The 14498-nt window shown below is 38.5% G+C and overlaps 1 protein-coding gene across 2 annotated transcripts in view; it reads left to right on the top strand.

Annotated features, from left to right (window-relative positions):
• SRPK2 (SRSF protein kinase 2) overlaps positions 1–11370 on the top strand; it is a 3154866-nt gene extending 3143496 nt beyond the window's left edge. For both annotated transcript variants that reach the window (XM_044088527.1, XM_044088528.1), the window contains one exon: positions 10883–11370. In XM_044088527.1, coding sequence (XP_043944462.1) covers positions 10883–11067 — 185 coding nt within the window. In that variant the 3' untranslated portion in view covers positions 11068–11370. The remainder of the gene's footprint in view (positions 1–10882) is intronic.
• The last annotated feature ends 3128 nt before the right edge of the window (positions 11371–14498 follow it).

Below are 14498 nucleotides of genomic sequence, written 5' to 3'. Positions count from 1 at the left end.
TTGGCTCCGAACCAACGAGTAAGAATGTAAGGTGAGATGGACTACATACATCGAGCGTTATGGTGGGTACATAACGTCTTGTTCTGTCTAGTGTAGCCCAGTTTTTATATCTTGGAGAATAATACATAAATTTACTTCAAACTCCTACTGAATTCACAACTTACTTGCCAAATGTTTTCATAAATTTCTTTCTTTTCCTATGTCCCAGATATTTTGCTGAATAACCATCCTAAAAGCCTTTCTTTATCAAATTCATATTCTTAGTTCTTTCCACGTGTCTCCTGTAACATAGCTATTTCCACTCTACATTTTTAAATATAGTTCACTACTCTTTCTTTGTTGTATATATCAGTGAGACCATTTACATTTAAAGACCATATAGAAAGTGTTGCCATTATGTTAAGAAGTTTTTATTCCCACCTGCTATATGTAACAGTTTTTTTTACTGTCTAGTTCCAGCTTTTGTATTAGGTGCATGCACTTATGTTTTGCAGGTTGATCTCTTATACAGCTGTTTCTGTCATGTCCATTTGAACCTATGTCAATGCCCTAAAACAACCCCTCCCCCGCAGTTGTTTGTATACCATATGAATACATGATTTTTCTGTAGGAGTTTCAATTTTCTCTTAGATCCTAAAGGCACATTGCTGGGTGAACTGGTAGTCGTGTACATTGCTGTTCATGTGTGTAATCCATGTATTTTAATATGTATATATGTCATGTAATGGGCTGTTTCATATATAAGAATGTTTTAAGCTTTATATCCATTTCTTGCCCCAGTAAACCCTGGCTCCTAGTGATGCGAGTGAGTATTAGAATAATTACATAAAATGAATGCAGTCTGATCCTTCCAGCTTCTCTGATACAGCAGAAAATCTCAGGTTTTCCCTACATGCTCTGTCCTCTAATTCCATTTTTTGAAATACCAAACCAACAAAGTAAAAAATAAACTTCAAATATTGTTTGAACAAAAAGCGCTTTACGATAGAATGAATCTTTGGTTGGATCGTCATCCTGGTTTCTGTTTTTTACTTTGTTGGTTTGGTGTACTTTCTTCTGTGGATTTTTTGAAATTCCTCTTCTTGAAAAGTCTCATATTCAGCCAGCCTTTCTTTATTTTTATCTCTGATTTTTGCAGTTTTATCACCCCATCTGAATATCTGTTTAAAGCTTCTTCCATTTTTTTCAGCCTTTTATTATTTGAGTTTATGTACTCCTTCAGTGTTTCATTTATTTTAACCAGCTTGGAGTAAATTTGATATATTTTTAATCCAGGTTACTGGAAGTTATTTATTGCACCAAAGTTGGAGCTTGCACTGCTTTTTGCTGAACAGCTGCCGAATTCTTCCCAGTCAATGTTTTCTCCTCAACTTTTCTGATTTATTTTCTTTCAGGTTCTCTGAATTTCTTTTTTGATGGCATCTAGGCAATGTATTTACTGGCCAGTTACTGAAATGTACCCAGAAAGGCAAGTTCATTGGCTTTCTTTTCTGAGTCTCTGTTTTCACACTGGGGGAGCTGAAATTAAGCTTTTGCTCGGTTTGCAGCCATTTTGAAATTTGAAAACCTCCCAGATCTTTACTACTTTCTTCCTGCTTAACTTTCACAGGAATACCTTTTGTTGCAGGAGACTTTCCCGCAGATTGGTTATTCATTACCATTTTTATCTCCTCTTCTCTGATGTTAACTGTTAACCATTTAGCCTCATCTACCTCTAACCTTGGCATGCCTCATGCTTTCCATTTGTGCTCTTTCTTGATTTTCAAATTTCACTGCTTTATATAAATTTTATAAAAGTTCTGAAATATCTCTACATGATCTGTGGTTTTATATACATGCATGTATAATATATATATATATATATATATATATATATATATATATGTGTGTGTGTATACACACACATTCTTTTATGCTCCTTAAGTTTCTGAACAACTCTTAGTACTTTCTGTTACCTAAGTTGTGCTAAAAGTTTTTATGTTCTGGGGCTATTATCAGAAAAATAGTTGCTTGACAGCAATCTTTCTAAACCCATGCATATTATCCAAATGTTCCCTTATTTTGTCTTTAGCACTCTGCAGTTACACCTCTTCTTATTTTGTGAAATTCCCCTTATTCTATAATACTTTAATCTTTATCAGCCCCTCTAAATAATTCACATGACTTCTTAACTATATCTCTCTCTACCTTATTTTTTGCACTCTATTTTCATTTTATCCCACTCAATAGCTATAAGTTTTGAAGAAATTTCTGTCTTCCATAGTAACTCTTGAATAATTTCCACTATCCATTCCTAAAATTCCTCTCTTTTTAACAGGTGGTTGGGAAAGCACCAGTGTCCCAATTTTTTACTTCATTACCCTGCATTTTTATCTTAGTTTTTATTTGCGCATGATCTGAAATAGTTATTGAATGTGTAATGAAGCTTTGAATTAAATGCACATGTTCCTGTGAAATAAAAATTCTGTCTCGTCTAACCCAATTATTGTAACTTGGGGAATAACATGTAAATTCTTTCCGAGTTCCTACTACTGAATTCACATCTTCCATACCAATATTTTCATTATTTGTTTCTCTTCTATGTCCTCCAGACACATCATTACTGTGTTGCAAATCAAGTTCTAGTCCCGATGTACAATTAATATTCACTGCTGAAAGCTCATTATTTCTCCCAAACTTTTCTTAAACTCCATAATAGCAGTTTTTGGTGGAATATTAATATGTGCTGGAGTAATCATCCTCCCTTGCCAGTAGCCCATTACTACCATAAATTTGCCATGATTATTATTTTTTCCTCTTCTATCACTGTTGCAGCTCCTCTTGAAATTAGTATAATTACCCCTTCCTTAGTCCCTGATATTCTGTTGAATATTCATCCTGATGTCCTTTCTTTATCAATTTGACATGCTTATTTCTTTCCAAATGTGTCTCCTGCACCATTGTTGTTTGCACTCTGCATCTCTTAATACAGTTCAATGTTCTTACCTTTTTGTCTATACCTGTAAGTCCATTTGCGGTTCAAGATAATATGGATAGCATAGCCATTATGATATGAAGTTATTGTTCCCAGCTATTATACATGACAGCTTCATTGAATATATATTTCTAACGTTTGTGTTACATGCACACTAATGTTTGGCAGGCTGATCTTTTTATACAGTTGTTCCTTGTCATCTCCATTTGAACCTATGTGACATTTTCAGGAATTATTTTCAATGAAAATCCTCAAACAAAAACATTAAATACATTTTCAGAACACCCCATAACCTATAAACTTAGAGTGAACACACAAAACAATGCATCTCTTTAAAAAATGAGGTTTAACCCTCCAAATATGAACAAGTGCCCCAAATCAACTGCTTCATGCACAGGCATTACCTAACGTAAAGTTAAGGTTACCCATGCTAAAGTACATGTTACAGCCTGTGTTTGCACTTACACTGATTGGTGTCTGTTATTTTCTTACCTTTATTCCTGTCCCAGATGTGAAAAGCAGCTTGTACGCTTTTGGAAAACATTAACTTTTCACCTTAAGAAAAAATGCACTGTCTGTCTTTAAATAAAACTAAATTATACACTGTTCTGTTAAATGCATTAAAGTAGTAAGGCAGCTAAGGTAGCTGCTGATGTTCTTCATGTTTCACTGTTGCAGTCATCACATTTGGGTTATCCCTGCCAGGGTAGCCATTGGCTGGCCCGAATAACAGAGGCTTAGTATTTCCTCATCTGTTGCTGTCGCTTCAGGACTGACATCAGGTTGTCAGTAGTATAAAGTAAGGCAACCGATGCCATTACATCAGTCTTTCTTGCCAAGGAGCCAGAAGCAGTTTGCTCGAGTACCAGTCAGCCACTGCCCGAGTTTCGGCTTCTGAATTGAAGCTGAAGACTTCTAAAGCTAAGTACCCTGTTGGGGATCCTTTTTTCTTGCACTAACCGATGTCAGAAAAAGTTATCTATTGTCTTGCCTGTGGAAAGCACATACCACACCGAGACTTTCATTCTTACTGCATCACTTGCTTAGGCCCAGACCACGATGTCCCTCGCTGTCGCTTTGTTCAGTGCCAGAACTATACGTCATCGGGCCGTTGTTGTAGCTAGATTTTTTCACTCACAGTCCTCGCATTCTGATATGGCTTTGGTAAGCCATCCGACAGCAGATCTTCCAAAAAAAGTAAGGATAAAGACAGAGACAGACCGCACAGGTCCAAACCTACTGACGACACTTCCGTTAAGCTAGTCGTCAGTTCTCTGGTCCTCAGTAAAGCACTTTTACAGCCCCTGATGCCCACTTCTGTGGATTCGCAGGCCGCTACCGAGACCCTTTCGGAGTCTGGTATTCAGCAAAACTCTTCTTCGACTAAGGATCCTGCATTTGTCTCTACCTTGGATGAGTTCATGGCCGCTGAGCAGGAACCAGTTTCTGAGGAAGTACTTCACACTACCAATTCTTGACACAAACTGACAACTTCTTGCACGTCTACTGTTCTTTTGAAAACTACTGAGTTTTTAAGGCCCAGCGTACGAACCACGGCCAAGAAACCGACAACCCAGTCTCAGACGCCTGCTTCCTTGCCTCAGCCTCAAATGTTTAAAATGGTGGAAGACCATATAATACTGTTCATGGGAAGCCAAGCTTACCCCTTCCAAAAGAAATAAAGATCTGTCCCCAGTATTTTTATCTGAACCGGAGTCTGATGACTCTGATGCATCTGAATATGTAGACATGCAACCCCTCTCTGCTTATGAGGAGTCTGATGCAGAGGAATCCATTCCTTCAGCCTCTCCATCCAAGGACTTTTTCTTTTGGGGAAACCCTTCATACTTTAAGGGAGCATTTCCAATGAAAATATCAGGACTACCCTCAGTCTTAAAAGAGACTCAGATAATTCTTAGATTTTCCACAGCACAGACCCCTGGCCATTCCCCTTGTCCTGGATGTCGTGGATGATGTTTTCATGGAATCTAGTTTGACTTCTGACACCCTCCCTCTTGCTCCCAGAAAACCTGACAGGTATTACAGAGTCCCTGACTCATATAAATTTCTTTTCAAAAATCCTACTGCTGACCCTGAGGTTATTTCCCAAAGGCCTAAAGAAATTAAAGCAACTTCTGCAAAGAATCCCACCCCCTCAGATAGGGATTTCTGAGCACTTGACAGATGGGGTAAAAAAGTATACACCTATTCTACTCTTGCTATCAGAGCACTAAACTGTCAGTTCCAATATGCTAAAATTTCAGCAACATACCATGGAACTCCTCAAACAAAAAATATCCTTTCCTGCTTGTGCAGAAAATAAAGAGTTACAAGGGTTAATGCATTCTGCAAGTCATATAACTAAGCACACCTTACACTGTGGTTTTGACACCCTAGAAGCTTCTTGCAGGGCAGCAGTCACCGGTTCTGTCCTTAGAAGGCATGCTTGGCTTAAGGAACAGCCCTGCCAGACCATGTCATATCTAAATTATTGGATGCACCTTTGCACAAAGACAACTTATTTGGCTCCAGGGCAGAGGAGGTCTTAAAAAAGATGGAAGTAAAGCAAAATCTATGCAGACAGTTAAGGATTTCCTACAGGTCCAGCCACTCTGGTTCAGTAGGCATTGCCCCTCCAAGCACTGGTCCTTTCCTTTCCCCTCCAGATCAGTTCAGCCCAGACCCCAGAGAAACAGACCCCTAGACAGCAGCCACAGGGAATGCAGAGATCAAAGCAATGGAATTTCTCCACTTCCAAACCAGGGAGTGCAAAGCCACCCCCTCATGGTTAGAGCTCACAATGACTCTTCACCACCACCCCCTCCCTCTGCCCACCTGCACTTGCCCCTAGGAGGAAAACTCTCCTTCCACACAAGCACTTGGGCTACCATTACCAATGACCGCTGGCTCCTCAACATAGTGTCCCAGGGATACATATTTTCTTTCCACATTCTCCCAAACCCAAAAGGGTTCCCAGATCTTCCTCCAAACCAGTGTGAAGAGGCAAAACTGCAGGTCTTTTCCCTGCTCTCTATGAGGGCAATAGAGCACATTCCTGCAGAATAGATAGGGCAAGGTTTCTACTCCAGACTTTTCCTGGTACCCAGAAAAGAGGGCACCTGACACCCCATCCTCAATTTCTGCATTCTAAACACCTTCCTGGTGATAACAAAATTCATAATGCTCACCCTACACCAACTACTACCTATTGCTGTCCAAGAATGCTTGGCTAGCCACCCTAGAACTAAAAGAGGCCTACCTCCACATTCCTTTTAGGGAATCTTGCAGGAAATATCTACGTTTCAGGGAAGGATCTCTGCACTTTCAGCTCTCTGCGCTTCCCTTTGGCTTATCTACTGCTCCCAGAGTTTTCACAAAATGCCTGGCTCCCGCCATTGCCTTTTGCAGACAAAGAAATATACAGATTTACCCATACTTCGATGACTGCCTAATTCTGGCAGACAGTCAGGAAAAGCTGCTCAATCACCTGACCTTTGTAAAGTCCCTACTGACCTCCCTACGGTACACTGTCATTGAAAAGAAATCCAAACTAGTAACCACCCAAAGGATTATATTCCTGGGAGAAAGCCTGGACACAGAATCCCAGATGGCATTCCTTACACCATAAAAGCAAACTTACCTGACAGCCTACTTCTCTCAACTAGCCACCAGACCCCAGTTATCTGCAAGGAAAATCCTGCAAGCTCTGGGGTTCATGGCATCTTGCATTCTACTCATTCCATATGCCAGACTGCATATGAGGAAACTTCAATGGTACCTAAAAAGCCTTTGGTGTCAACACTCTCAAGACCTGGAAACTCTTATACCAATGATACCTTGCTCAAGGAAAGATTTTATTTGGAGCAGCAGCATGCTCCCCCAACAAGGGACTACCTTTCTCACCACCCCCTGCCGCCCAGACCCTCACCACAGACGTATCAGACTATGCCTGGGGTACACACCTGGAGGGCAGGTGCATACAGAGCCAAAGGAGCCCACAGCAAATGCATCTGCACATCAACCAAAAAGACATGTTAGCTGTCCAGCATGATTGACAGCTTTCAGGCCCCTTCTCTCCCCAGGGGCTCTCCTGATCAAAACAGAAAACACCACTGTGATGTGGTATATCAACAAGCAGGGAGGGACTCACTCCTACCCTCTATGTAGGCCCACCATGACCCTTTGGCACACAGCCTCAGCCATGCAACTACACCTGTTAGCACAATTCCTGCCAGGCTGTCTAAACTCTGTGGCAGACAACTTAAGCAGAAATCTTCTGGACCCACACGAGTGGCAGCTAGACCAAAGTGCCTTCATCCGAATAACTCAGAAATGGGGCACGCCGAAAGTCGACCTCTTTGCTTCCCACTCTAACCATCAGCATAGCAAGTTCTGCACCAGGGAGACTTGCTGCAGGGCCTGGAAAGTGGATGCCCTATCCTTTCCCTGGGTCAGCATCTTGGACTATGCATTTCCCCACTACCTCTCATTACCAGGGTACTGATCAAAATAAGGGAGGAAAAAACAAGGACAATTCTGATTGCCCCAGACTGGCCTCACCAGCACTGGTACCCACTGCTGCACAGCCTGTCCCCACTGCCACCATGGCATCTCCCTCTGACCCCAACCCTCCTGACCCAGAGGGGAGGAGAATTCATGCATCCCCAACTTGCAGACCCTCAAGTTTGGCAGACTGGCTTATTCCCTGACCACTGATCAAGCTGCCAATCTCAGTAAACAGGTTCTAGATGTTATACGTGAGGCTAGACGCCCTAGTACTAGAAAGTCTTATGCTAACAAATGGAAAAGGTTCTGCACCTGGATTCAGGCTAAGGGAGCTAATACGGCACAGCCCTCCCTACCTCTTATCCTGGATTACCTAGCTGACCTGCTACACAGTGGTTTGTCCTTCTCTATTAAAAGTCATGCATCTGCTATCTCTGCTCATTTCAACACTGAGTGCCCACTTTTCTCACACCCTCTGATCAACAGTTCCTAAGAGGGGCTAGCAACTTGAGGCCACCCAGAAGAGCACCTACCCCAGCGTGGGACCTAAGCTCTCCCTGCCCTGCTTTGAACAAGCATCTTTAGCAGAGTTAAAGTTTCTCTCCTGGAAGACAGCCTTGCTTCTAGCCATCACTTCAGCCAGAACAGTATCTGAGCTACAAGCACTCATGGCTGTAGAGCCCTTCATCATCTTCCATGCTGACAGGGTGTCCCTCAGGACTAACCCATCCTTCATGCCCAAAGTGGTGTCCAGTGTGGCTCTCAACCAATCCATTCATTTGCCCTCCTTTATCCCTAACCCAGTCAGCTTTGCTGCAGGGGCAGAGGGCAAAGCCATATCCAAACAAACCATTTCCAAATGCATCCATTTCTGTTACAAGAAACCTCCATCTAAGGGGGTCAAGACTCACTCTACCAGAGCAGCCTCCATCTCTGCAGCTTTCCTCAGAGGAGTCCCACCAGAGACATCCTGGAGGCTGCCACATGGACATCTGTTCACACCTTCACCAAGTGTTACCACCTGCCTATCTTCTCCAAATCCAGGGTAGGCTCTGCCAATGCAGTCTTGCAGGGCATCCTAGCCAGCTCCTAGTCTCCTTGACTGCCTCCACCATTTTCCTCAGCTTTGGGAATCAACCCAAATGTGTTGACTGCAACAGTGAAACACGAAGAATATAGTACAGTTGTGTATACTTACCATAAATGTAGATGTTCGAATGTATTCACTGTTGCAGCCCTGGTTTCCCTCCCTCCATCCCCGTTTTCTTCTCTCTCTCCATACAAGGAACTTTTTGGTATTTACTTTCTACTGGTGGGGGTTCTTCCACCATATCCTGGCTCCCACTTGGGGGCTCCTGACAGGCAAGAAAAGCTGATGTAATGGCATCAGCTGCACTTTATACTACTGACAACCTGACGTCAATCCTGAAGCGACAGCAACCAACACAGAAATACTAAGCCTCTGGTATTCGGGTCGGCCAAAGGCTACCCTGGCAGGGATAACCCAAATGTGATGACTGCAACAGTGAATACACTCGAACATCTACATTTATGGTAAGTGTACACAACTTTACTTTTCCCATTCACTTCCAATAATTTCAAACTTTATTTTTTACTGAATTGCTTATACTTGTACCTTTAAAGTTTGCATTTCCTTCAACAAAGAATGCTCAGAAATCTCAAGATTGTTTGTATCTGCAGACAGCTCATCTCCATGGAAAATGTAGCAGTGAAAAAAAACAACTAACTCTTCAGATGCATAAAGGAATTTTTGTCATATTCGCTCAGAACAAAATAAGTGTACAACTGTGTGCAGTTGCAGGCTGCTTAAATCCCACTGCACATTTGCTTAAGAAGAAAAAGCAAACTAATATTTTATATTGAAAAAAATTAGCACTTCTCATGGCTTTCATTTTGTCTTATGGCAGTATCAGATTGCTTTGGCCTAACCAAGCTGTGTAAAACATTGTCTGCCTTTACCTTTATTACATTGCACTGTACAGTCATATAATTCATTTCTGGTGAACAGCAGATGTGGCTTATAAGTCTTATTTGTTATTGTTACACTAAATTAAATTTTGTATTTTCAGGACCTTTCTTCATGCCATCACCCTTGATTCCTCAACACTATTTACTGACTCCACTGAACCCCAGTCCTTGTGAAATGTAATGTTCCTCACTCTGAGTTTTGTTAAGTTGTGTTATTTAGCACTGAAGCAGAAACTCTTGATTGCGAATATTTTTCTATAGTACTGTTATTCTTCATATTATGCTGAAATTTTCTGAGGCTTCTAGTTAAGATCACCAAATAGGATTGGGTTCATGCAATACACTTAAATAGCATTTAGCATTTTATTAGAATTTTTTTTAATGGGGCAATAAAATGTAGAGCCTTCTTTCTGCACTTGTTAGTTAATTATACTGCTGGTGTTATTTAGAATTTTCTGTACTTTATATTAATGAAATGGAAATGTTCCCCATGTCTTCACAAACTTTCCTTTTCAAACTGAAAAAGTCTGAAGTTTAAGCATGTACTTGTGATATTAAACAGAAATGTGTTGTCTATATTTTCTCTAAGTGTGCGAGATCTTTGTCTTCCTGCTAAAGAATTTGGATAGAGTCCTTTATTTTTTTCATGTAATTCGCCTATTTATGTGATGCTTCTAAGCAAGATGTGAGTGGAATATTGATTCTGCAGCTAGCATTGCTGCACTTTCTGCTTTGGTTCACTTCTCAGCTGAGGTGTCTTTGAGTGAAGGCTGCTTGTCTACCATTTGCCCACATGGGTTTTCTATAAGAGTTTGTTTTCTCTTAGATCCTAAAGGCATGCTGCTGGGTGAATTGGTAGTCCAGTACATTGCTGTACTTGTGTGTAATCCATGTATTTGAGTATGTATATATGTCATGTTATGGGCTGTTTCATATATAAGATTGTTTTAAGCCTTATGTCCATTTCTTGCTCTAGTAAACTCTGGTTCCTAGTGACTCTACATAGGATAAAGTGAATATTAGAATAATGACTTAAAAAGATGGGTGATGTTTTCTGGCTGCTAATGTGGACCATTAAGTTATGGATTGCCTGAGAATAGTTGTAAGAATATAGGACTACTGCATTCCTATTTTTTATTTCCACGTGCAAGACGAAATAAAAATTAAATTATCACTTCTATTTTTTGTGTCATGCTGATAGTCTTTTCCCTTTTTAAGGAGCAAGTTGTTTTACCGTACATTTTTAGTAAATTTTCTGTATCTTAACTATAATATTGAAACTATAGTAAGAGTATAAATGTTTCCAGTTCAAGTAATATCTGCATGTATATTGTGTATGCACATACACATATGTGTGTGTGTGTATAGTATACACACACAATTTACTTAACATATTTATTTTTGTGTACACAGGAGAACTTCGACACATTACCAAGCTCAAGCCCTGGAGTCTCTATGATGTTCTTGTGGAGAAATATGGTTGGCCTCATGATGAGGCAGCACAGTTTACTGATTTCCTTACTCCTATGCTTGAAATGGTTCCAGAAAAGCGAGCTTCTGCTAGAGAATGTCTAAGGCATCCCTGGCTTAACTCTTAGCAGGCTTAGGACGCAAAACATATTTTAAGCCACTTTTATGGTTATTATTCATTGGACCCAGTTTTGACTGTCTTAAATTTCACTGAAAACACAGCTCTGCTGCTTAGTTTCCTCAAATAATTATTTTGGTCTTAAGTACTGTTAATGTTTTTGAGAGTTTGCCTTTTTTGTGGAAAGTATTCTTGGAGAAGGGTAGCTATTGTCAAGGATTTACTCATCCATTCCTCCTTTCTGAAAATGTCTAACATGTCATGGAGGTTTGTTTCCTGTGTTGCTTGACGTTATGGTGTCCAATCTTTGAAAGAAAAAAAAGCTTTTTTTTCATGTATTTGAAAGTTTTTGTACTTATTTATGAAGAAATGTTTTAGCTGATATATAAGTATTAAATACTAAACTTTAAAAAGTAAAGCTAAGAACTTACAAAATGTGAGAATGTATGGAGCTGTATAATTTTATTGCCTGGAAAAGGGACATTGTTCTTGTAATATAGTGTATGTAAATGTTTCTTTCCATTTAATATTAATTAAGATTCAAGCTGCAGACTAGATGTTATTAACGTGTCCAAATGCCATTGGCATTTAAGTTGCATGTAAGGCAGATTTAGCTGCTTTATTTAAGGGGCTGTGTATAATTTCTTTTTGTTCTTTAAGTGTTGCCTCAAAGCTAGAGTTACAAAGCAACATCCATTTCTTTCCCTTATATTTTTTAATGAGGGATTTCACAAAACTAGGCATTGTGTTACCCAGAATTCATTCCTTCAATGGCACTTTAAGGGGAGTAAGGCTTATTCAGTCATAGATATACTTTATAAAATGAGTTACCCTAAAGAGTCTTACTCCATATTTAAAAAAAAAAAATGTGATTTACAAGAACTGCAATTTCCACAGAATGTGATGGTAAAGGCATGTACCATGTGTTGTCATTTTTCTTTAGCCCTACAAGGTGTATTATATATTTAAAGAGGACACCGTTTAAGTAAGCATGAAAATAAATTTTCTATGTGTAGACTTACTATTTTGTCACAAACTTTTTTACGATATTGTATATCACAAAATCTAAAGGAAGCAAAGTTAGTCTTTTATGTCAAGGCTCCTAACTGGTTTACAGTTTTGGGTGCAGTAAACAGATGATGTCCAGTGTTTGAAGTATTATTATCAAACAGTTGGCTTGCTCTGTTAAATATTTAGTGATTTAACAACAGTAACTGAAGTGGGTCACACTATTTATAGAATTTTTCAGGGATTATTATTGTAAAATAGATTTTTTATTCGTAGTTCCATAAGTCTTTTTTTTCATTCAGTCATTCCCAAATGAAAAGTAGCAAGTATAGAAATGAGAAAAAGAAAATGTGGTATTTTACTGGTAATATAGCTTGTAAACTATCATGTATTTAAATGCATTTGGCCTCTTAAATACGTGGTGTGAATATAAAGTGTCTGGTTATTTTTTATTTTTCTCCTTAATTACAATGTCACTTATTCCTACTACAAATTACTGTTAAGCCTCTGCAATGATAGTGGAAAACTTCCCAATGCTGTAACAGTAACAAATTATTTGTTGAGATGTGTTGTCTAATTAAGTTACAGGAAGAACTAGAATCAGGAACCGGTAATAGCGTAAAAAACAAATTTAATTTCCACTTTCGTCACAACTTCTTCAGAAAACACATGATACTTTACATTAATCAGTATATATAGTCATATAAAAAACAATTAATCAATTACTAATGCAAAATCCATTTAAAAATATATACATATATTATTTAATTCCAAATCAAAGTTACTTTTGTTTTTGTTTACATGTAACTTACGGTGTTTTAAAAAACATTTAAAATTTATACTTTCATTCAAACCAGGAAAAACATCAGATTTTAATTTTATTTGCCATAGACATTCCCGCTGTTCTATATAATTCTTATGATCACCAGCCCTACCATCTAATTTGCACTTTTCTAAAACAGAAAATAAAACGCGCATTATTTTAGAAATTAGGGCATAAATGAAATATTTAGCAAACATTATTCAAGTCTTTAGTTTTTATGGCATATAAATGTTCCTTAATCCATACACCAACGTAAACTACCCCTTCAGTATTACAATCTATGTAGTCACTAATCTCAAAAATCCTATTGGAACTGACAATATCAATATAAGGTCCCTCATGAATGTATCTCTTTAAAAGCCTTAAATGAAAAGGGTTCTAATATGGTTATTATGGAGCAAGAACAATATAATTCTAGAATGTTGGACATTCTTAATAATTCAAATGAATATGAATGTGTTCCTTTGTTTAATATCTTGAGGAGTTTTAGCACAGTACATTCACATCTTTACGATGCCTTGATATCTGGGGAAATCAACTTTACGTTATACAATTTTTGCACAGTTGATAAACCCAAGATTGGTGTTATATTTGGAGTTCCCAAAACTCATAAAAATATTCTTAATCCTCTATTGTGTCCTCACCTCACTCAGTCACCGAAGGTATTTCTTTAATCATTGATGCCATTTTAGGACCTTTAATTTATAATAATGAATCCTACATCAGAGACTCATGGCATTTTTTGGACAAAATAAGAATTTTCTTGAACAATATTCAGTTTGATACGGAAAAACACATCATATTTACCATAGATGTTATTGCTTTGTACTCCTGCATACCACATGATCAAGGAGTTGAAGACGTTCGAAGTTATTTAGCTAAGAAAAAAATATTTAACAATTCTGGTATTGCTGTTATTTGTAGATTTTTGGACATCATTCTTGAGAATAATTACTTTAAGTTTGGGAAGGCCTATTATAAACAAAAATGTGGTGTTGCTATGGGGTCCCCGGGAGCCCCGGCTTTTGCGAATATAGTCATGGCATGGTGGGAGTTGGAGTTCCTCGCAGTGTTGAAAAATATGTTTAATATTTTATTTTTTGGTAGATTTATTGATGACTTGATTTTCATCATAGAAGGTAATGTTGATACAGTTAATTCATTTGTTAATAAAGTTAATTCTTTTTCCAATTTTATTAAATTTACATTAGGCGATGTCGGGTTAGGGGTGAATTTTTTAGACACACATATATGGTGGGATCTATCAGATAAATCTTTTCATAGTAAAATTTATAGAAAACAGACCTTTACCAATGGCTATTTACATTTTAACAGTGGCCATCCCACTTATATGAAGAAAAACATCCCTAGAGGACAATTTATCCGAGCCTGTAGAATGACATCTAAAGATGAAATGTTGATCAATGAATTTCATTTTATAGTCACATTATTTTTACAAAGAGGGCATGATCAGACATTTTTATTTAACACTGGGGAAGAAATATTCCACAAAAGGTCTACTAACTTCCCTGCAATTATTCATGATTGTCATGGCATTCACAAAAACAATAATTCTAACAGGAGCCCTGAGCAGTTAGTGTGTACCTTTG

Source organism: Protopterus annectens, chromosome 11.part0, assembly GCF_019279795.1.
Source record: "Protopterus annectens isolate FY-2018-M chromosome 11.part0, PAN1.0, whole genome shotgun sequence".
Lineage (NCBI taxonomy): Eukaryota > Metazoa > Chordata > Ceratodontiformes > Protopteridae > Protopterus > Protopterus annectens.
The sequence above is the reverse complement of the archived record's forward strand: the minus strand, read 5'-3'. Positions and strand labels throughout refer to the sequence as shown.